General features: G+C 36.0%; 1 protein-coding gene across 3 annotated transcripts in view; it reads left to right on the top strand.

The window, feature by feature from the left end:
* ICE2 (interactor of little elongation complex ELL subunit 2) overlaps nucleotides 1-24,049 on the top strand; it is a 56,397-nt gene that overhangs the window by 11,662 nt on the left and 20,686 nt on the right. For all 3 annotated transcript variants that reach the window (XM_010339625.3, XM_010339626.3, XM_074393849.1), the window contains 7 exons: nucleotides 1,028-1,147; nucleotides 11,103-11,240; nucleotides 12,767-12,883; nucleotides 13,052-13,211; nucleotides 14,751-14,932; nucleotides 19,023-20,016; nucleotides 20,698-20,873. In XM_010339625.3, coding sequence (XP_010337927.1) covers nucleotides 1,028-1,147; nucleotides 11,103-11,240; nucleotides 12,767-12,883; nucleotides 13,052-13,211; nucleotides 14,751-14,932; nucleotides 19,023-20,016; nucleotides 20,698-20,873 — 1,887 coding nt within the window. The remainder of the gene's footprint in view (nucleotides 1-1,027; nucleotides 1,148-11,102; nucleotides 11,241-12,766; nucleotides 12,884-13,051; nucleotides 13,212-14,750; nucleotides 14,933-19,022; nucleotides 20,017-20,697; nucleotides 20,874-24,049) is intronic.

The raw sequence follows: 24,049 nt of genomic DNA, 5'->3' as shown, positions 1-24,049 counted from the left end.
TTTTATGAATGATGCTGTGCCGAACGTCTTTGTAGCAGAATCTTAGTTCATATCAATGATAGTTTCCATAAGATAAACTCTTAAAAATTAAACTGCCAGATCAAAACCTATGCATGTTTTCAAAGCTTTGATTTGCAGTTACACATACATAAATTGTTCTGCAAAAAGTTTAAACCGGTTTGTTTGTACCTCTATTGTATGACAGGTTTTGAAAAACTATCTTCTCTAATCCTACGTGGGTAAGGTAAAAGAAAATTGAAATCAAATATAAAAGAAAAAACTATCTTCACTAATATTGGACATTACTGTTTTTGCCTTTAATTTAATATGGGGGAAATGATCTCTTGCTTTACATTAATTTAATTTATGATTACTAATGAAAATAATTATTTTCCATGTGTGTATAAACCATTTTTATTTCTTCTTTTGTAAACTCGACTATATTTGCTCATTTTTCTATTGGGATGTTTGTCTTTTTTAAAAAAAATTTGGGGCTGGGTGCAGTGGGTCATTCCTGTAATCCCAGCACTTTAGAAGGCTGAGGTGAGTGGATCACCTAAGGTCAGGAGTTCCATCTGGACGAGCCTGGCCAAAATGGCAAAACCGCATTTCTACTAAAAATACCAAAAATTAGCCAGGCAAGGTGGTGGGTGCCTGTAGTTGCAGCTACTTAGGACAAGGAAGTTGCAGTGAGCTGAAATCGCACCACTGCACTTCAGCCTGGGCAACAGAGTAAGATTCCTTCTCAAAAAGTAAATTAAAAAATAGCTAAATAAATAAATTTTGACAGCATTTTATAAAATAAGCTCTCAGTTCCTAAGCATGTATTGTAGTCTTAGTCATTTGCTTTTCTACGTCTTTGGAGTTTTTAATACCAGTTTATCATTCCTATGTAATAATTTTTGAATTCAGCTTTGGATTTGATACTTTATTCTTTAAGTTTAAATTATTACAGCAATGATTGAGAAGTGACTGTTTTTTAATGAAACTTTTTATCCCAAGACATGTCTACTTTTTTATAACTCAGGATATGAAAAAACACGTGAGTGAAGAAGTTACTGAGTTCCTAAAGTTTTTACAGAATTCTGCAAAGAAATGTGCACAGGATTATAATATGCTTTCTGATGATGCCCGTCTCTTCACAGAGGTAAACAAAACAAATCACATTTGTGTAAACTGCCAAGTGATAGACAATAGCAGCATTCTGAAAGGTGTGATGATTCTGCCAAAAGCGTTTGGAACTGTCAGTATTACCAGTTTAGAAACCGCACTTCATTTCTTCATTGTGCATTAAAATTGTAGAAAAACTAACGTCTCAAAATAGTATATTTGTATGTATATTTATATTCGTTAACGATCCAACTACTGTATTGTATCATTACGTTTTACTCACATAATAGTTTGAACTGACCCACTGTTTTCCCTTGTGAGAGGATAGTGTTCAAAAGGGTTATCCTAGTCGTTAAAAATCTGAATGGTTCTTTAAAACTCAGTCACGTGAACTTGCACTTATTGTTTCTGTGGAAACCAGCCGCAAAATGATCCATTTCAACTCTGAGTTCATTTTTTGATACTTCACTCATTCATGCAAATTTGTTAGGAAGACCAATATATCATTCCTGCTTGTTCCCTACCATCACTCACTGAGCCTACAAGAAATTTAAAGTGTACTGCTTAAATAGGCCAGGCGTGGTGTCTCACGTCTGTAATCCTAGCACTTTGGGAGTCAGAGGCAGGTTGATCACCTGAGGTCAGGAGTTCGAGACCAGCCTGGCCAGCATAGTGAAACCCTGCCTCTACTGAAAATACAGAAATTAACCAGGCGTGGTGGTGGGCACGTGTAATCCCAGCTACTTGGGAGGCTGAGATAGGAGAATCACTTGAACCTGGGATGTGGAGGTTTGCAGTGAGCTAAAATCACGCCATTGCGCTCCAGCCTGGGGGAGAGAATGAGACTCTGTCCCAGAAAAATGAAAATTAATACATTAAATAAATAAATGAAGTATACTAGTTAAATAATAACTATACACACACACACACGTAGTATATTTGTAGTAGAGTTCATCTATAAATGTCAGTCTAAATTTAAGCGTTTAAAGCTGGTCACTGTAAACAACAGTGTTAATATATTTAACATTAGTGAACTCTACACTTAAAAAGGGTAAATTTTACCATAGTTTGAAAAAACAAAACTAAGCACTATAAATAGTTGAAGTACAGATGGCAGGGTTATTACTGTTTTTACTGGTTTTAAAAAACCAGGCTGGGTACAGTGGCTCACACCTATTATTCTAGCACTTTGGGAGGCCAAGGCGGCAGGATTAAGCCCAGTAATTTGAAACCAGCCTGGGCAATATAATGAGATCCTATCTATACAAAAAATTTAAAAATTAGCTTGCATGGCGGCATGTACCTGTAGGCTTAGTCCCACCTACTTGGGAGGCTTAGGTGGGAGGTTCACTTAAGCCAGGAGGTGGAGGCCACAGTGAGCCTTGATTGTGTCACTCCCTGTACTCCAGCTTGGATGACAGAATGTGACCCTGTTTCAAGAAAAGGAAGAAAAATAAACACTGTAAGGAAGAATTTTGTTAATATGAACCAAAAGAATGATTCTTCTAAATAAAAGAATTTGATTTTTATTTTCTGTGAACCTAAATATAATATGTTTAAATGAAATGTCAAATTTTTCTATGTGGAAAAGGAGCTGGCAGCTGTTCTTGTTTTAATGGTGCCTTTGAAAGGACCAGAATGATGTTCTTATTTTTTATTTATTTTTATTTATTTATTTTTTTGAGACGGAGTTTCGCTCTTGTTACCCAGGCTGGAGTGCAATGGCACAATCTCGGCTCACCGCAACCTCCGCCTCCTGGGTTCAGGCAGTTCTCCTGCCTCAGCCTCCTGAGTAGCTGGCATTACAGGCACGCGCCACCATGCCCAGCTAATTTTTTGTATTTTAGTAGAGATGGGATTTCACCATGTTGACCAGGTGATCCACCTGCCTCGGCCTCCCAAAGTGCTGGGATTACAGGCATGAGCCACCGCTCCCGGCCAGAATGATGTTTTTAATACGTAAGTCATAGTCCACGCTGGAGTGCAGTGACACAGTCCTTACTCACTAGAACCTTGAATTCCTGGGTTCAGTTGACCCCACCTCAGCCTCCTGAATAGCAAGGACATGGGCATATGTCACTCCACCAAGCAGTCTCAAAACTGCTGACCTCAAACAGTCCTTCTGCTTCAACCTCTCTAAGGGCTGGGATTACAGCCCATCTTTCTTAGAAAGAGTCTTTATGAAGTTCTGTAGTGCCCTTCATGATCTCTCCTCTGCCTCCTGTCCCCCATCCTCACCTTCTACAAATTGCTCCCTTAGTTATTCTCCTCCCACCTGCTGACTGGCTTTTATGTTTCTTCAGTGCTTCAAGCAGAGTCCTGCCTTAAGTCCTTTGGCATTTGCTGATTCTATTTTTCTCTCAATTGGTTCCGTAGATTTCTACATAGAATAGTGTCTTGATTTTTTTAGGTCTCTCTGTTCAGATGTAACCTATCAATGAAGATGTCCCTTATTACTCGATGGAATGTAGAATGACCCTCACTTTTTCCTTTACCATGTTTAATTTTTGCTTATTGTCCTTCTCCACACTGTTTTCGTAAAACAGTACCTTTTTTAACTGCTGTTTTGTTCACTGATGTAGTCTTCCAGTGACTAGAATAGCTTTTGGCACACTTAAGCGCTCAGGTGCTCAGTGTAAGTATTTCTGAAGTGAATATAAAACTATACGTTTTATGCAAAGTGCGTTACTTGGTAGCTAATGATAACTGATAAACATTGTCTTGTTTTTTTTCCGTATCAATGTGGTGGCATCTTTTCTCTAAGCTGTATTTTACATTCACCCCAAAGATTCACTGATAGTTTTCTAAGATCTTTTAGTTTTAAAATTTTATGTTATGCAATGTCACGTGCATATGGAAAAGTATATAGAACAAAATAAAAATAGATGCAATTTTACAGATAATTGTATAGTAAGCGTCTATGTAACTCTTATCCAGGTCAAGAAATAAGATAATACCAGTAATCCAGAAGCTCCCTGTATAGTCCTCCTGTATAATAAATAACATTCTCCTTACCTTGAATAGATAATCACTGTCCCAGCTCTGGTAGTGATAAGTTCTGTGCTTTTTGTGTGTATATGGAGGGTGTTAGTTCTACTCTTTTGCCTGATTTTGTTGGGATTTTTTTTTTTTTTTTTTTTTTTTTTTTAAGACAGAGCTCCCCTCTTGGTCCAGGCTAGAGTGCAGTGGCGTGATCTCACCCCCACAACCTCCATGTCGTGTGTTCAAGCTATTCTCCTGCCTCTGCCTCCCAAGTACCTGGGATTACAGGCGCCCACCACCACACCAGCTAATTTTTATATTTTTAGTAGAGAGGGAATTTCACCTTGTTGGCCAGGCTGGTGTCAAACTCCTGACCACAGGTGATCTACCTGTCTCGGCCTCACATCCCTTATAGATGTGAGCCACCATGCCTGGCCCCTTTTGCCTGATTTTGAATTTTATGTGAAGAGAATCCTTTTGGGTCTTCCTTCTTTCATTCAGAATTACGATTTTTTTTTTTTTTTTTTTTTTTTTTTGAGACAGAGTTTCACTCTTGTTACCCAGGCTGGAGTGCAATGGCGCGATCTCGGCTCACCACAACCTCCGCCTCCTGGGTTCAGGCAAGTCTCCTGCCTCAGCCTCCTGAGGAGCTGGGATTACAGGCACGCACCACCATGCCCAGCTAACTTTTTGTATTTTTAGTAGAGACGGGGTTTCACTATGTTGACCAGGATGGTCTCGATCTCTTGACCTCGTGATCCACCCGCCTCGGCCTCCCAAAGTGCTGGGATTACAGGCGTGAGCCACCGCGCCCGGCCAGAATTACGATTTTTAGATTTTTATGTTGTTTAAGTTGTAATTCATTCATTTTCATTTCTATTTTTCCATTATATGAATAAACTACAATATATTCTGTTGATCAGAACTTGGGTTATTTCCAGTTTGAAGCTATTCTAAGCAATACTCTTAAGAAAATTCTCATGCTTTTCTTTTGGTACACATAGGCACATGTTTCTGTTGGATATACAGATGCTTCTTGACTCATGATGGAGTTACGTCTTAATAAACTTGTAGTGATTTAAAAATGCATACACCTAACCTACAAAATATTATAGCATGTTTTAGCCTACTCTAAATGGGCTAACAATACTTAGATTCACCTACAGTTGGGTATAATCATCTAACACAAAGCCTATTTTATAATAAAGTGTTGAGTGTCTTGTAATTTGTGGAATGCTATACATGTGACAAAATTGCAACCATTTGGCACCATCACAAAGTTGAGAGATCACTTAGTGGAACCTTCTCAAGTCGAGGGCTGTTTGTGTATCTAGGAGTGGAATTACTGGGTCCTGGAGTATACAGATCTTCAATTTGAGTAGATATGCAAATGGTTTTCCAAAGTGGCTGTACCATGTTATACCAGTTTACATTCTAACCAGCAGTGTTTAAGAGTTCTGTTACTCCAAATCTTTTGTGTGTATATATACACACACACGTATATGTGTGTGTGTGTGTGTGTGTGTATATATATATGTGTCTGTGTGTGTGTGTGTGTGTGTGTGTGTGTGTATATATATATGTGTCTGTGTGTGTGTGTGTGTGTGTGTGTGTGTGTATATATGTGTGTGTGTATATGGAAAGAGAGAGGGGTTGAGCATGTTTTCCTATGCTTCTTGCTCATATTTTCTTGCAAAAAGACTGTTAAAGTCTTGCTTTTTTTCTGCTGTATTGTTCATTTTTTCTAATATGTAAGATTTCTTTTTATATTCAAAATACAAAAACTTTATGGGCTATGTGAGTTGCAGTTTTTCTCTTTATGTTTTTGAATTTTATCTTTTTGTATTGACAAGTTAAAATTGTATATATTGTATATAGTATGTTTTTGAAATACATATACATTGTAGAAAGGCCAAACCGGGATAATTACCATATGCATTACCTCACAAATCTATTTTTTTGTTGTGAGAACACCTCAGATCTACTCTCAGCAGTTTTCAAGAACATAATACATTATAATTAACTATCATCAGTGTCTTTTACAGTTGATCTCTTGAACTTTTTTCTCCGACCTGAATGAAATTTTGTGTCCTTTCACAAACATTTTCCCCACCACCCTCTGCTCACTGCCTAGATGCATTCTTTCACTGTGGTTTATACAGTTTTAATATTCTGATTGCATAATTGATTTGTTAGAATAATTTTTAAAAGATATGCTTTCCCTTATTTAGTATTGGTTTCCCAGTTCATACAGTTTATCATGTGACAGAATAAATACTGCATTCTTTCCCTTTAAATACCACTTAAAAAAATTAGCTAGTTCATTTTTGTTCTCCAATGGTGGCGTGCTTTCTGTTTTAAAAATGTTATTGAACTATAGAGTTAAACGTGTGTGTTTCTGTTATTATCCTACAGTTATTATCCTTTCTGAATCTCAAATAGTATTAACTCGCCGAGAGGCTCTTCATACTGGCTTTTCAGTAAGTCTGGTAGTCTTTGAGGCTCCTGTTGTGTATTTCCTGCCCTGGCCCAGGAGTCAGCCATTTTCTAGAGCCCTTGTTTCTTTTAGTATGAAATGGTACTTCGAGAATACCATCTGGGCACTGCGGATGTTCCTGGGTTGATCATTGTTTATGAGAATAATTCAATGAAGTCTTTTGTTGATTTTTTTATTGGCTTTTATTTTTATTAAGCCATAAAGTTTCTTCGTGTAGTCTGAATACAACTCTATTATGTATAGTTTTCTTCCAGTTTGTGATGTATTTTTAAATTTTTTATATAGTGTCTCTCAAAAAACAGAATTTTAATGGTCTAATTTATCAGAAATTTTTGTAGTTGGTGATTTCATGTGTTCCAGCACAAAAATATTTGCCTATCCCAAGTGATTCTTGACAGGGTCAGTTTTACCCCTTCATGACCCACCCCCAGACACCCATCCCTAGGACTTTGGCAATGAGACATTTTTGGTTGTTGTAACTGGTGAAATGCTACTAGAGTCTACTGCTTAGAGGCCACAGATGCTGCCAAACATACTAAAAGCATGTGATGTCCCCCACAACAAGCAGTTATCCAACTGAAAGTGTCAAGGGTGCTTGCATTGAGAAACCCTAATAAGGGCTTAGAGTTTTAACTTTTACATGTAAATAAGTCTGTGTTGATTTCAAGTTGATTTTTGTGTAAGATGTAAGGTAAGGATCAAAGTTCATTTTTTTCATAGGAATATCTAATTCTGGCATAGTCATTTTCAACTGAGAGTAACTTTGCCTCCTAATGGACATTTGGCAATGTGTAGAGATATGTCTGGTTGTTACAGCTTGGTAGGTGTGCTTATGGCATCTAGTGGGTAGAGCCAGAGGTGCTAGTAAATATCCTACAGTGTACTGGACAGCCTCACGCTACAAAGAATTAATGTGGTTCAGAATATCAGTAATGCCACTGTTGAGAATCTCTGTGTTAGCACAGAGTTTGATTGAGAAGACTCTTTTTTCCATTACTGAAGTACTTTCCCACCATCATGTGGATCCATGTTTTGACTCTATTTTGTTCCATTAATCTGTCTGTCTTGATGCCAAAACCATATGAACTTGATAACTGTAATTTTATACTCTCAAGATCATGGGTTCTTTACTTTCTTGCGTAAATTTTGCAATCAACTTGTCCATTTCTACAAAAATCTAGGTGGGATTAAAACAGTGTTCCACTAGATTGCTTTTCTATCTTTTGAAAATAAAATCTGATAATCTCTTTTAATTAGAAAGTTTATTTATGTCCATTATGATGACTGTATATATTGATTTGTTTGTGCTTTCTGTTTTACTTTTTCTTTGCTATTTTTGTTTTTTATTCCTTTTGAGGGGATTGCTATGTTTCCTCTTCTCCCCGTCTCCTTTGGTTTGGAATTTACATGTTTACTTTCTGTTCTCTTAGTGGTTACTTTTGAATTTTTTCAGTGAAACTTTCATTATTCAGTATCAACTAGTCTCCCAAGGAGTATAGAAATCACAGGGCATTTTGACTCTCATTACATTCCTCTTGACGTGTATGCTATTTTTGTTGTAATGCTGTTTCTTTTTTAAACATACCCACATTATTATTTTATGTTTGTTTTGGTTTATCTACAGGTTTGCCAAATTTTGGCCCACCATTTCTTCTCCTCAAACCTACATTCTGAGATTATTTCATTCTTCTTGAAATCCTGTGTATTCTAGATGTACCTTTGGTGAAGGTCTCTTGATGGTGAACAATCTTCATTTTTGTTTATTTGGAAATCTTTTATCTATCTTGTTCTCATTTTAGTAAGTTATTTTATTTCATACACAATTCAAAGTTGGCAGTTAACTTTTTTCCGTGACATTTAAAAATATAATTCTACTTTTTCATGTTATTGTTGAAAAATGTATAATTGTCATTTCTTTTAGAGCTTCTGTCTTTCCTCACTAACTGTACTTTAATTTTGGTGTTTTTAGAGTTTCATAAAAATAGGGTTTTTAATAAAATCCTGCTGGCTGATTGGGTTTATTGTGTCTGTAGCCTTTATCAGTTCTGGAAAATTATCAGCCATTTTTAATGATTGATTCTCCTTCGTGTTCTCATTTCTCTTCCGTAGGATTTCTAAATTTTTCCTATGCTAAACCTCAGTCTGTCCTCCATTTCTCTCCCTTTTAAATTGTGGTAAAGTATACATAATAAAATTTACCATTTTCACTATTTAAATGTATAGTTCAATGACGTTAAGTACATTAATATTGTTGTGCCACTGTTGCCACCATTCATTTCCAGAACTTTTCGTCTTCCTAAACTGAAACTGAGTACCCGTTCAATAGTAGCTCCCTGTTCCGTCTTCCCCCCAGTTCCTGGCAAGCACATTCTGTTTCTTTCTGTGTGAATTTCACTACTCTAGGTTCCCTGTATAAATGAAAACTTACAGTATCTGTCAAGTGGAAACATAACGGTATCTGCCTTTTTGTGACCGGCTTATTTCATTTACCATAATGTCCTCAAGATTTGTCCAAGTAGCATGTGTCCAAGTAGTATCCCATTGTGTATATATATTACATTTTATTCATCTGTTCATCCATTGATGAAAACACTGTAGTTGCTTCCACCTTTTGGCTGTTGTGAATAATGCTCTTATAAACATCAGTGTACATATATCTGTTCAAATCCATGCATAATTGTAGAAATCCTACGTTTGGCTCCCCACCTGATCTTAGAACTGGATGACGAATTTGCCCTCCAGCCTCCTCACCTTTCATAGTTTTTCTTACAGTTCACTGCTCTAGTTTCTCCTCTTTGTGTTTGAGGCCTTCAATTGATTGTTCTTGCATCTTTTCCTTGCTTTTCACCAAGCCCAGAAATATTTTCCCTTTCTGGCCCAAAATAAAATTTAGGGAGCATAGTCATTTTCACCTGTTTTTGTAATTATAGATCTGTATTGTATAAATCCATGTGCTTTTGGTATATTTAATTCCCAAGATATTTTGAGTATTAGACAGTAATAGCATTCAGTAGATGAGTGATGGGGAACAGCCTGAACCTTTAACCTCCGGTGTTCAGTTATTTTTCAAAGAAAAATAAATTATTAGTGTAAAACATTTTTGTACTACATAAGCTAAGTAATTATCCTTTAGTTAATTGAATACCTACCAATTGCAAAATACTTTTGATAATTGTATAATGTATCAGAGTACAGGTATAAAACTGTCGATTTTCCTTTGATTCTCTTGATGTAGTTAGCGAATTAAGTGAAATTCAGTTTAAAACACTGTAACATCCTCACAGTTACACCAGGAATGATGTGAAAATGATGTGACCAGAATAGTTTCTATTTCCCATAGTTCTTATGTATTGCCTTCCTTTACCTATTCAAGTTCTTGTAATAATTACCATAGGAAGGGAATGTTAGAAGTGAAAGTTGACTAATAGTACAAATAAGGAGCAAAGATATTTTGTAGATACGAGTTTGCAGTAGACTGATAAATTTAAAAACTTTTCCATATTAGTCCACATCTGCATTAGTTGCAAATGATACTGTGAATTAAATATCAAGGTCTGCCTTGAAAAGCATAGATGGAGAGAGAAAATGTGAAAGATAGCAGCGAGTGGGAGTGGGGATTAGAAAAGGGGAGAAGGGATTCTGAAACTGTAGATGAAAAGATACACTGGAGTAAAGTTACTGATTTGTAACTTGACACATTTTACAAACATGTTAAGGGAGAGGGGATATAGATATATGATAAAGCTAGTGTATAGAGATGCTGAGAGCTTTTTTGATGTAAAATACATTCTGAGACTTTAAGATAAAGTTCATTGACAGAAGAAAAAATGTATCTTAGAAGATAATGTATCTGTATTTTAATCATGAACAGCTCTCCCCACCTTCAACAGCTAAGCATCTCTGAATTGTTTATATATTATCACAAGTGGCACATACTCTTCTCACAAGAAGCTGTGAATTTTATTTATTTACTGATTGCATTTCCTGATGTTATTAATATTTTGAAAACAGTTTGGAGAAAATAATAAGCACTCCATCATTTGAATTAGTTAGAACATTTCTCGTTTGATTTTTTTTAGAATATAGATTAAAGTGACCTGTAAGATAACTACTTCATTAATTCATTGTGCTTGGGAATGTTTTTAGAGTATACTACTTAATTTCTAATTATTCATATAACTGCTTTTATTGCAGTAAAGCATGTTGAAATTTTCATATGGCTTTCTTTAACAGTTCTTAAATAGCATGGAAAATATGTGTCTTCTCTGTTTTTAAATTTTAATGAGACCGCTAATTTTAGTATTATTAAATATCAGTATTTTAAGTATCTGGGTTAAAAATAAATTATGAAAACAAAGAATATACAATGTATGTAATCTTAGAAGCTTGATTAATGAAATCAGGCTACTTTTTACAATGAACAATTAGATAGTCACACGTAATTAAAAATTTCCTTTTTGCATTGTTAGAGAAATACAGTACAAATGAATTTTTCTTAATTTCTCTTTCCCAGAAAATTTTAAGAGCTTGCATTGAACAAGTGAAAAAGTATCCAGAATTCTATACTCTGCATGAGGTCACCAGCTTAATGGGATTCTTCCCATTCAGAGTAGAGATGGGATTAAAGTTAGAAAAAACTCTTCTTGCATTGGTAAGGTTTATTACCTGAAGATACAAGCTTTTTTTTTTTTTTTTTTTTTTTTTTTTTGGTCTGAAATATCATGTGTGTGTATGTCTGTATTTTTTTTTTTTTTTTTTTTTAAATACAAAGTCTAGCTCTGGTCGCCTGGAGTACAATGGTATAATTTCAGTTCACTGCAACTTCAGCCTCCCAAGTTCAAGTGATTCTCCTGCCTCAGCCTCCTGAGTAGCTGAGATTACAGGCACCCACCACCATGCCCGGCTAATTTTCGTATTTTTAGTAGAAACGAGGATTTTACCGTGTTGGCCAGGCTGGTCTCGAACTCCTGACCTCAGGTGATCCACCTGCCTCAGCTTCCCAAAGTGCTGGGATTACAGGAGTGAGCAACTGTGCCCAGCTCACGTATATTTTACATAGATACTATATTTAAACTTTAAGCAATTATTAGGTAAGTTTTTAAATGTGTAATACAAATCTTTGTCCCTTTGTTTTTATTTTATGGATACAAAATATTGATATTTTTAATAATTCCACTACTAACTTTGTTCCTTGATACTCTTTTCTTATCACCCGTCTGAATGCCCCTGAATACAAGCAGGAAGCCCCCTTTTTTAAATGGGGTTTTATTCACAAACATATTAGAAATAAGTGTGTGGAGAGGGTATTTTGGAGTTTCTGTTGTCCCCCGTTATGATTTATATCTCCTAAAAGAAGAGGATACACTTTAAAGTGACTGGAAAAATTCTATGAAACTGTCCTGACATGGTGACTCACGGACAGAACCAGCACTTTGGGAGGCCAAGGCAGACAGATCACTTGAAATCAGGTGTTTGAGACCAACCTGACCAACATGGCAAAACCCCATTTCTACTAAAAATACAACAATTAGGCCGGGCGCGGTGGCTCAAGCCTGTAATCCCAGCACTTTGGGAGGCCGAGGCGGGTGGATCACGAGGTCGAGAGATCGAGACCATCCTGGTCAACATAGTGAAACCCCGTCTCTACTAAAAATACAAAAAACTAGCTGGGCGTGGTGGCACGTGCCTGTAATCCCAGCTACTTAGGAGGCTGAGGCAGGAGAATTGCCTGAGCCCAGGAGGTTGAGGTTGCGGTGAGCCGAGATCGCACCATTGCACTCCAGCCTGGGTAACAAGAGCGAAACTCCGTCTCAAAAAAAAAAAAAAAATACAACAATTAGCTGGGTGTGCTGGTACACACCTGTTATCCCAGCTATTCGGGAGGCTAAGGTGAGAGGATTGCTTGAATCTAAGAGGCAGAGGTTATAGTGATCTGCGATCACACCACTACACTCCAGCCTCTATGACAGAGCAAGTCTTAGTCTCAAAAACAAAACAAAACAAAACAAAAAACTAGTGGTTGTCAAGCAAAAACATGAATATCTTGGCATAAAGTTTCTAAATCTGATCTTTACATTTAGTAGAATGATAAATTTCATATGATGAAAGATACTTTTCTTAGAAAAAATACATCAGGATTTTTGCAGTAAAATGATTAATTATTTTATTCACATTTAGGGCAGTGTAAAATATGTGAAAACAGTATTTCCCTCAATGCCTATGAAGTTGCAGCTCTCAAAAGATGATACAGCTACCATTGAAACGCCAGAACAAACAGCTGAAGCTATGCATTATGTAAGTACCAAGGCAACATTGGATCTTCCTAAATGATCTTTTATATCTCACAAAATTCATCTAACCTGATTGTCCTAAAGTACCATTTCTGACTTTCTTTGTCTTTTACTTTATTAAAGAAAGTTTCAGTAAGCATAACCAAGTAACAAATTACTTGTTGTTTTTCAGGATATTAGTAAAGATCCAAATGCGGAGAAGCTTGTTTCAAGATACCATCCTCAGATAGCTATAACTAGTCAATCCTTATTTACCTTATTAAATAATCATGGACCGACATACAAGGAACAGTGGGAAATTCCAGTGTTTATTCAAGTAATACCTGTTGCAGGTTTGTGATTTACTATGTCAAATACTGCTTTCAAAGAAGAGTGGTTGGACGGCATGTTCTCGCTCACAAATGGAAGTTGAACAGTGATAACACATGGAGGGAAACAACACACATGGGAGCCTGTTGCGGGGTCGGAGCAAGGGGAGGGAGAACATTAGGACAAATACCTAATACACGCAAGGCTTAAAACCTAGATGACGGGTTAACATATGCAGTAAACCACTATGATACATGTACACCTATGTAACGAACCTGCACATTTTGCACGTGTATCCCAGAACGTAAAGTAAAATTTTTAAAAAAAGGTTAGAACTGTTTGATTACAGCTGTGTAAATATAGGGGATCATTTATGAAGTATCAAAGTGCTGATTTAAGGAGGATATAAGTTTGACATTTACATTCAGTAAAACTTTTTCATGTATAAAGTTAGTATAGGTTGAGCACTACTAAATGAATTAATTAGATCCATAACACCTATAATCATTGTTTAAGGGTGAGAGAGATAAAGTGATGACGTAGAGTCGTCAAGAAATTCATGAAATGGTCAGGTTTTTCTTTTGCTGAAATGAATGTATTTCTTCAGCAGACAACCTCAAATGGATGAGTTTCCATGACTTACTAACTTGTCTATTGGAATTTGAAGTTACAGTAAATGTGTAAATATAAGCAATAATGTTGTTGTCTGTCTTTTGACAACAAAATTAATATTGGCATATTCCTGTATTCAAAAAATTATTTTCCCTACTTGTTTTTTTGTTGGTCTGTTTGTTTGTTTGTTTGGAGACGGAGTTTCACCCTTGTTACCCAGGCTGGAGTGCAATAGTGCGATCTCGGCTCACCGCAACCTCCGCCTCCTGGGTTCAGGCAGTTCTCCTCCCTCAACCTCCTGAGTAGCTGAGATTACAGGCACGCGCCACCATGCCCAGCTAATGTTTTATATTTTTAGTAGAGACGGTGTTTCACCATGTTGACCAGGATGGTCTCAATCTCTTGACCTCATGATCCACCCGCCTTGGCCTCCCAAAGTGCTGGGATTACAGGCTTGAGCCACCGCGCCCGGCTTTTCCCTACTGTTTTGATTCATATTTTATTTTTAAATATCTTCCAGAATTAATATTATTATATGTCACAATACTATACTATATATATATAGTATAGTATTACTATACTATAAATGCAGTAAATGAAAGACTATGTCTAATGAAACAAAACTACAAATTAGAATTAAATGTAATATATACTCTGTGGTGAATATTTCATCACTTTGCAAGTTCCTGTAAGAGCTGAGCAATGATGACAGTAAGAATGTAACAGTAAAAAACATTGTTAGAAAGATGTTTTTCTCCTGCCAGTTGAATTTTCTTGCCCTTAGATTTGGAAAGGTCTTTAATGTCTTCTAATCTAAGGGTAGCAAATATATGGGACATATGCTGCCATTCTTCTGGTGTCTCTTTGGTGATCCTAATGTTATACATTCTGTTTTTTAAAAAAAATATATCACTATTAGATACTAATTACCTCTTTTCTTTGGTTTTAAGGTTCAAAACCAGTTAAAGTAATATATATTAATTCACCACTTCCCCAGAAGAAAATGACTTTGAGAGAGAGAAATCATATTTTTCATGAGGTTCCATTAAAATTTATGATGTCCAAAAACACATCTGTTCCAGTCTCTGCAGTCTTCATGGACAAACCCGAAGAGTTTATAGCTGAAATGGATGTATGTAATGCTTTTTTTTTCCTTAGGGGAATGTACTTGTTTATCCTTTTGAAGCATAAAGTTTTACTGCAAATCCCTAAACCTAGTAGCTAAAAATGCAGGCTTTAGATTCCAACTTAAATTGAATTTCAAGTCTAGCTAGATTTTAGGCAACTAACTTAATCTCCCTCAGCCTCAGTTTTCTCTTCTCATACATGAAAAGTAGTAATAACCTACTTGACAAGATTATCATGAGGGTTTTAAGTTTGATATTTCAGGTTAAAGGCTGAGCACAGTTTTTAGTAATGTATGTAGTGAACAGTCAGTGATGGTAGTGAATATGAGGTTTTGTTTCATTGGTCTCATTTGTATTCAGGAATTTTATTTTTTTGAGATGGAGCCTCTCTCTGTCACCCAGGCTGGAGTGCCGTGGCGTGATCTCTGCTCACTGCAACCTCCGCCTCCTGGGTTCAAGTGATGCTCCTGCCTAAGACTCTTGAGTAGCTGAGATTATAGCTGTGCACCACCACACCCAAATAACTTTTTGTATTTTTAGTAGAGGCAAGATTTTCCCATGTTGGCCAGGCTGGTCTCAAACGCCTGACCTCAGGTTATCCACCTGCCTCAGCCACCCAAAGCACTGGGATTACAGGGATAAGCCACTGCACCCAACCCATATCCAAGAGTTTTTAAGTGTGAAAAGGAACAGATGAGTTTAATTCGATTGGTACAGAAGGTATTTGACCAGATTGTTAATCTTCGGTATACTTAGTAGTTATGTGACCTTGAGTAGATTACATAATATCTCTGTGTCTAGTTTGCTTATCTGTAAAATGGGCATCATGATACTACCTCAAAGGATTGTTTAGGTTTAAATGAATTCATACATGTAAAACATTTAGAGTAACACTTGGCATTCTGTAAATATTAGCTTTTATTATTCTGTGTTTTAAAGTATTTTTTCCATGATTTTAAAATACATTGTTTATAGAAAACTTGATTCATTCATTCCATAAGTTTTTAATGAGCAGATACTATTCCATGCAGGGAGGAAGAGGCAGTGGATAAAAACAAAACCTGTTTTCTCTCAGAGCTTACATTAGTGGCAGAGGGCCCAGATACAGGAAAAAAAGCAGGTAATGGTAAATTCTATGGAGAAAAATAGAGTAGGTTAAGGGGAAATAGAGAGATGGGTGGGGAAGGAGTCATTTTATATTCATGATCAAGAAGGCTTTTCTGAGGACAGGAAATGTGAACAGAGACTTGAGTAAAATGAGAAAGCAAACAAAAATTTTAAAATAAAATATAAAAATGCTTTTCTTACACTTAAGAGCTCATATAGTTTTAAGGATGTTAGCCTTTTGTTTTTTATATTTATGGTTTTCTCTTTGCCATTTGCCTTTTAATATTTTTATGATATAGATGTCATAAGGCACTTTTAACTTATGTTTGCTTCTTATACATTTTACTTTTAAAAATCTGCCTAAAACTTATATTGAGGTGAATATCAGGCAGTAACAAGTGGCTGTAAAGAAACATGAGATAGGTTAAGAGGGATAAAAATTGACAATGACTTCTTTCAGTAATGGGTAAGCCAGGTAATTTGGACCCTCCTTTTATTGATGACAACTAAAAAAGCTGGACAAATGTTTAAATGTTTTTCTTAAAAGCATCAAAAAGCTAACAAGATAGTGAGGAATTGTAGGGATGAGTTGCTGAAGAGACAGGAATCCCATAAGGTCAGCCTGTTACTTAGGGTCATTTTTGTGTTGGATTGTATTTGCCAGTTCTGAAGAGGTAAGTAAGAAAATGAACTGTGCTTTTGGCAGCATCACAGTACTGAGGGATAAAAGGAATCAGTTTTCCACTGAGGGCCGAGACCCCAAAGGTGCTGCACCTCAGGAGTCAGGGTGAACCAGAAGTAAAACAGCTTTCTCTGAGATTGTGGCCTGAGTTTTTGGGCCCTGACCTTAGAGTAAAATGCCTTTTCTGGATTGCCAGTGTCTCCAAACACCTAGCAAAAGCAAGTGAAAATAATCCTTACAGGAAGATAATGCATTTTTTAACTTCAAATTATTATACTTCTTAATGTCTATTAGTTTAATTTTTGTTGCTTTGTATTCTGTAATTATTTTGATTTCTGTAGTCCAACAGTTTGGAATGTTTTTAAATTTCCAAGTGCTTGAGCTTATTGTTTGTTTAAATTTTTTAAATGATCTCTGATTTTAGTTCTTCTGAACATAGAGTAAGACTTGATGAGATTCTGCTTTGGTCTGTATTGACATTTTCTTTGTATATTATAGTCGGTTTTTTGAAATGCCCTTTGGATTCTTGGGAAGAGAAAAAGTTTATAGTCTATTTATGTATTTATTTTCAATCTTTTATATATATATTCACATTTTTTAATATTATTCATACCTTCTGTATTCCTTTTTATTTTTTACTTAGAGATAGTATATCATTGACCAAGTATGATTGTGTTTCTGTGAAATTTTTCTTTTATTTTTCAGTTTGACTGTGTATTTTGACATCATTACTTGACATGTCACATTTCATGACCATTATCTATTTATCATGGATTTTCTCTGTTTTCAAACTAGCATTTCTCCCTTATCTATCTAACTTTTTGCCTTGAATTCTTCTTTGTCTAACATATTGCTTTTCTTCCTCTTTTTGTATCTTGATGGCATCTCTTGTTGTTTTGTTTTTAACCTTTTTGTTTAGGAATGCCTCATGTAAGCAGCATATAGTTTAATTTTTCTTTTTTACCAAATTTCGTAGTCTTTTTAGTAGGAATTACCATTCACTAGCCACCGTTCATGGAGAGGCTACTTATTAAGTGCCAGGCACAATGCCAAGAGATTTTCCATGTATAATTTCTCATTTAATCTTTAGAACAAATCCAAGAAGATGCCCTACTTTACCTGTTTTAGAGATGAGTCGGTTGAGGTTCAGAGAGGTTAAGTAACTTAGATGAGTTGATCTTTCTTACTACCTGATGACCGTTGGAATCTTTCTCTTAAATCCTGAACTGTAAGGCTAGTGGATGTACATAACCAATTAGCAAATTTCAATGGTATTTAAAGTGCTCTGTCAAATTGAAGAGAGATCTTCTGGTGCTTATCTCCTTGTGGAGGAGAAAGTGTATTCCTGAATAAATTAAAACTGTGTGTAGTTTCCATTACCAAAACAGTACATGAAAAATAACATTTATGACTTGATGTCTCCGAATACAGTAAATCATCTTGTGTCCATTTCTGCCCCATCTTTATTGCTGAGAGTTGTTTTCCCTGAGTAGTTGTGGAATGAAAGTGACTGGTTGATATTAAGGGTGCACCAGAAGCTGGTAACACTTCTCCGACCGCATTAGAAAGCAGCATCTTCACAGTGGCAGAGGGGCTTTCCTCCTGGTCAGCTAAGACCAGGTGTCTCTGCAGAGTCTACAGAGTAGACATAAATGAAAATCTGCCTCCTTGTTTGGCCCTACATTTCTTCTTTGTGGTCTTGTCCATTTTTTGACTAGTTGAAATTCCTCTTGAAATGTGGTAGTTTGTAAATATTTCATTTCCTGTGCTATTACAACTTGGCAAATTTGCCTTTAACCACAAACTTTTTTTTTTTTTTTTTTGAGATGGAGTCTTGCCCTTTGGCCTGGGCTGGAATGCAGTGGCACGGTCTCAGCTGACTGCAGCCTCTGCCTCCCAGGTTCAAGTGATTCTCCTGCCTCAGCCTCCCAAGCAGTTGGGATTACAGGCGCCCACCACCATGCCTGGCTAATTTTTTTGTATTTTTAGTAGAGATGCAGTTTCACCATGTTGTCCAGGCTGGTCTCGAACTCCTGACCTTGTGATTCGCCTACCTCAGCCTCCCAAAGTGCTGGGATTACAGGCGTGGCCACTGTGCCCGGCATCACGAACATTTCAGTGGGAAGGTAAGGTTAAATAGTGGGTAGTAGGTTGTTGTCATCTTAAGCAAGAATCTATTACAACCATTAGATTTTCCTTTCTCTTTTAAAAGAACATGAAGTATGTGTGAGAGGGTTAGGCATATTAAGAGATAGGTAGCTTGGCTTGAAATTTTTACTAATACTTTACCCATTTATTTACTTAAGATCTCCTGTGAAGTCAATGAGTGCCGAAAAATTGAGACTCTTGAAAACTCGTATCTGGATTTTGATGATGATGTCACAGAACTTGAAACTTTTGGAGTAACCACCACTAAAGCATCAAAGTCACCAAGTCCAGCAAGTACTTCCACAGTACCTAACATAACAGATGCTCCTACAGCCCCCAAAGCAGCAACTACACCTGTGGCCCCAAGTGCATCAGACATTTCTGCTAATTCTAAAAGTTTATCTCAGATTCTGATGGAACAGTTGCAAAAGGAGAAACAGCTTGTCACTGGTGTGGATGGTGGCCCTGGAGAGTGCAAAAATAAAGATAATCAGGGATTTGAATCACATGGTGAAAAGGTATCAAATTCTGACAAGTCTTTGATGCAAGATAGGGACTTGAAAACATCTGATACCTTACAGTTAGAAAATTCTCAGGAAATTGAAACTTCTAATAAAAATGTTACGACTGTAGATACGGTACATGCTGATGGTGAAAGACCCAGTGTTCTGGAAAACCTAGATACCTCAAAGGAAAAAGCAGTTAGATCCGAAGCAGCTGAAACTGAAGATACAGATCTCTGCAGCAGTGATACAGATGAGGAGTGTTTAATCATTGATACAGAGTGTAAAAATAATAGTGATGGAAAGACAGCTGTTGTGGGTTCTAACTTAAGTTCTAAACCAGCTAGTCCAAATTCTTCCTCAGGACTGGCTTCTGTAGGAAACCAGACAAATACTGCTTGTAGTCCTGAAGAGTCATGTGTTTTAAAAAAACCTATCAAACGAGTATATAAAAAATTTGATCCAGTTGGTGAGATTTTAAAAATGCAGGATGAGCTCTTAAAGCCAATTTCCAGGAGAGTACGCGAATTGCCCTTAATGAATTTAGAAAATTCTAAACAGCCTTCTGTTTCTGCGCAATTGTCTGTTCCTTCAGACGCCTCTAGTTGGCCGAAACCTGGATGGCCTGCATTTCAGAAGCCAAAAGGACGTAAGTAATATTTACAAAGAGCTTACACTGTTTTACTTGTTCTTTTTTCTTCTTTCTTCCCTCATTCTTTTACTTTGTTATAACCTGTTTTGTAATTGTCACACAGTCATTGATATTTCATTTTTTCAATCTATTGATCAGTATTTCTGCTTCCAAATTGTACTCTCTGTTGTGTACACAAAAGTGTATGGGCCTTGTAACTTGTGTTTATCTAACATGAACAATGAATGCTAAGCTATAGGTCATATAGTTTGTCAAACTGATGAAGGGTAAGTGCATCCAGAACAATCGTAAATATTTGATTGATTTAAAATTTATTTATACTTGATGTTGGACGCAGTTTTATGAAATCTGCTCCTCAGCTCTGCCTGGTTAGGAATAACATTACTTTTTAAACTTTTTTTTTTTTTTTCTCATATGGTGTGGTGTCTCATGAATTTATACTTTGCCTAGAGTTAGTGAAGGTTAAAAGGAGAAGAACCTTCAAGCATGGATTTCAGCTCTTACTGCAGTTCCAGTAAGAGTAAACAGAAATGGCAATAGTGTGAGGGTCCATTAGGCAGAGAAGTAGATATTTAAAGATGATAGAAGTTTAAAAATAGTTAATTGAATTGTTGTTTCCTCGATTATAATGGGTAAAGAGATAATGTATTTTAAAAATGAGAAACATTATTTTTAAAGGATTACCGTATGAACTTCAGGACTATGTTGAAGATACGTCGGAATACCTAGCTCCTCAGGAGGGAAATTTTGTTTATAAGTTATTTAGCCTGCAAGACCTGTTGTTACTCGTGCGCTGCAGTGTCCAGAGGATAGAGACAAGACCACGTTCTAAAAAACGGAAGAAAATCAGAAGAGTAAGTTGTTACCTAAGAGTTAGATTGTGATCACATAAATAATCAACAAATATTTGACATGCCATTACTATAAAGTTTAAAATGTTGAGCACTCATAGTATCTTCAGGTTGAGTTTTTTTTTTTTTTTTTTTAACTAAAATGCTGAGATCAAGTTAAGTGTTTATATAAAGTAGCCATAAATACTAGTAACATTTATGCATGGAATGTACAGATGGAGCAGCTCCAATCCAAAATCCAGAATGCTCCAAAGTTCAAAAGCTTTTGAGCTCCAGTATGACACCACAAGTGGAAAATTGCACATGTGACCTCATATAATGAATGGGTCACAGTCCAAACTCCAGTCAAAATTTTGTTTGATGCATAAAATTATTTAATCTATTGTATAAGATTACCCTCAGGCTGTATGCATATGGTGTATGGGAAACATAAATGAAATTTGTGTTTAGACTTGAGTCCTGTCCCCAAAATACCTCATTTTGTATATGTAAGTATTTCAAAATCCAGAAAAAAATCCAAAATCTGAAACGCTTCTGGTGCCAAGCATTATAGATAAGGGATACTCCACCTGTATAAACCTTATTAAAAAACTGCATCATCATCTATTACATCTAGATTGGCACATATATTCCTGTTTTCTCTGGGAATTTGGATTTTCATTATTACATGTAAGCTCGAGCTCTTTTCTCTCCTCCTTTGGGGCTCTTTTTGGCCTACTTTAGAAGTCCAAGTAGAACTTGTGAAAGATGGCATTTCACACATATTTAAGGTCTTTCCAGGATTGTTAGACGACCAAGTCTCTTCTTTCTTTTTCTCCCTTTTGTTTCTTTGCTGTTTGATGTAAGTATTTTCCTCAGGAAAAAAAATGTATTGCTGCAATTTGAGTAATTCTTTCTTTCAATAATTTTCTACATTTGAAATTCTCTTTCAAATTTGTTTGCATTTATTTTGTGTGTATCAGTACTGAATTCTGGTAAGTAGAATCGTCTATATTATAATTGAGTATGTAATATTAAAATGTGTTTCCTTTAATTTTTCTTGAGGGTTTTTTCTGTTGTATATATTTTTCATAGTATACATTTTAAAAAAAAGGTTTTGGTGTCTCTGTCTCTTGTTATCTAACCCATTGCCTAGTAAGAATCATCACTGACAACTTTGAAATCGGTATGTTTTGAGATAGGGATCAGGTGAATCCAGACTAGTGATGTTCTAATATTGATCCTTGTGGAATACTTCCTGACTGCTGTATCATATCAAAGAATTACTGGATTTCAAAAAGTATCCAACCTTTTCACAATGCTAGTAACAGCAGTGTGAAGGTTTGACTACTGTGACAAACTCTCAGACTAACTCATCCAGATCCAGGATGTACACTTTGTCCACTCAAATCCAGTAAACTCAGTGGACCTTGTGCTTGATAACATTTTTTTGTTTTGTTAAATAGAAGGAGGATTACAAATAAATTATTAAATTCCTAAATTATTAAACTTCTCATTCACATAATTTAATTTTTATCATTGATTCAAACTCAAAATTTTAGAAACCAAATGGTTTTGAATTAAAACCAACATGATACCACAAGTGGAAAATTCCACACATGACCTCACTTGATGGTTTACAGTCCAAACTCCAGTCAAAATTTTGTTTTATGGTTTCATAAGGTTTATACAGGTGAAGTAGCCCTTATCTCTAAATCCCTTATTTATAAACTAAAACCATTTGGTTTTAGTGCTCCTTACAAGAGAAACTCAAGGAATGCCAGCATTTTGTATTTTGATTGTCTCCTTCTAGATAAATGCTAACATCCTGTGAATTAAAAGATTTTACTTTATCTGCTAATTTTTCTTGCCTCATATATGTTAACTAATAAATTTAATAGCCATAAGCTTGAACATCCTGAATACATACAGTATCAGTCCTATAGATTATATTTTCAAGAGTTTATTTCTTTAATTCTTCCTTGCTTTTTCTTTGATATATTTTAGAACTACCTCATTTCTTTCACTTCCTACTCTGTGAACCCATACCACTTTGTATTTCTTTTTCAGCTTACAGCACTTATAAATTGTTGATGGCCGATATCTCTTAAGTAAGAATAGCCTAGGGAAATTTTGGATACCAGTTTAATTCTTGAACAAGACAGCTTGGTAAGGACATTGTAATTCACTTGACTGAGGTGAAATTTATAAATTTCAAGACATAAAGGAGAAAATTCATTATTGAAATATATCAATAGTCACACCCTAGAGAATATCTAAATAGAAGCCTCATATTTCTGATTGTGTCAAACTCATTAAAATTTTAAAATTTTCAGTGAATGTTTATATTGCCCCTGATAATTATATGTAGTAGTTTAGTACACATGGTTTAAATCTCTAAGTAAAATGTATGCTCCTTGGAGTCATGTCCTATTCATCTCTGTTTCTACAAAACATTTTATCCTATGGAAACTCAATAAATAGGCACTGAGTAAATGAGGAAAATGGAGAGGGATTGGTATTGTTGAGTAAGGGAACTTTAGGGATGTTGAGGCACCAATTTGAAAATGTTGTAAATGGTGCTATTTAAACTAATTAGGTAAAAGTACATCCCTCATTAGTATTTCCTACCTAAAAACCAACTTGCTTAGATAGAGCTTTGAAATACTTAGAAGTCTCTTCAACCTCTGATATCCAAGAACCTCATCTCTTTGTTTTTTCTCATTTCTTCAATTACTTTATTCTAGTTGAGATTTTAGTTTCCAGTGTCATTTATATTGCCTCCCCAAAACTCTGCTTAATAAGAGTTGCGCTTTAAAGAAGAACTTAAAACATCAGCCAGTTTCAAATGATGGAATAAAATAAAGAGGCTAGGTGCTGTGGCTCACACCTGTAATCCCAGCAATTTCAGAGGCCGAGGCGGGTGGATCACCTGAGATCAGGAATTCGAGACCAGCCTGGCCAAAGAGGTGAAACTCCATCTCTACTAAAAAAAATACAAAACTTAACCAGGCATGGTTGCATGCCGATAATCCCAGCTGCTCGGGAGACTGAGGCAGGAGAATCACTTGAAACTGGAAGGCTGAGCTTGCCGTGAGCTGAGATTGTGCCATTGTACTCCCGCCTGGACAACAAGAGCGAAATTCCATCTCACAAAAGTAATAAAGAGGCTAATTTGGACCACAAGATAAAATGGAATC

Source organism: Saimiri boliviensis, chromosome 2 (genome assembly GCF_048565385.1).
Source record: "Saimiri boliviensis isolate mSaiBol1 chromosome 2, mSaiBol1.pri, whole genome shotgun sequence".
Lineage (NCBI taxonomy): Eukaryota > Metazoa > Chordata > Mammalia > Primates > Cebidae > Saimiri > Saimiri boliviensis.
This window is presented reverse-complemented; position numbering and strand designations above follow the sequence as displayed.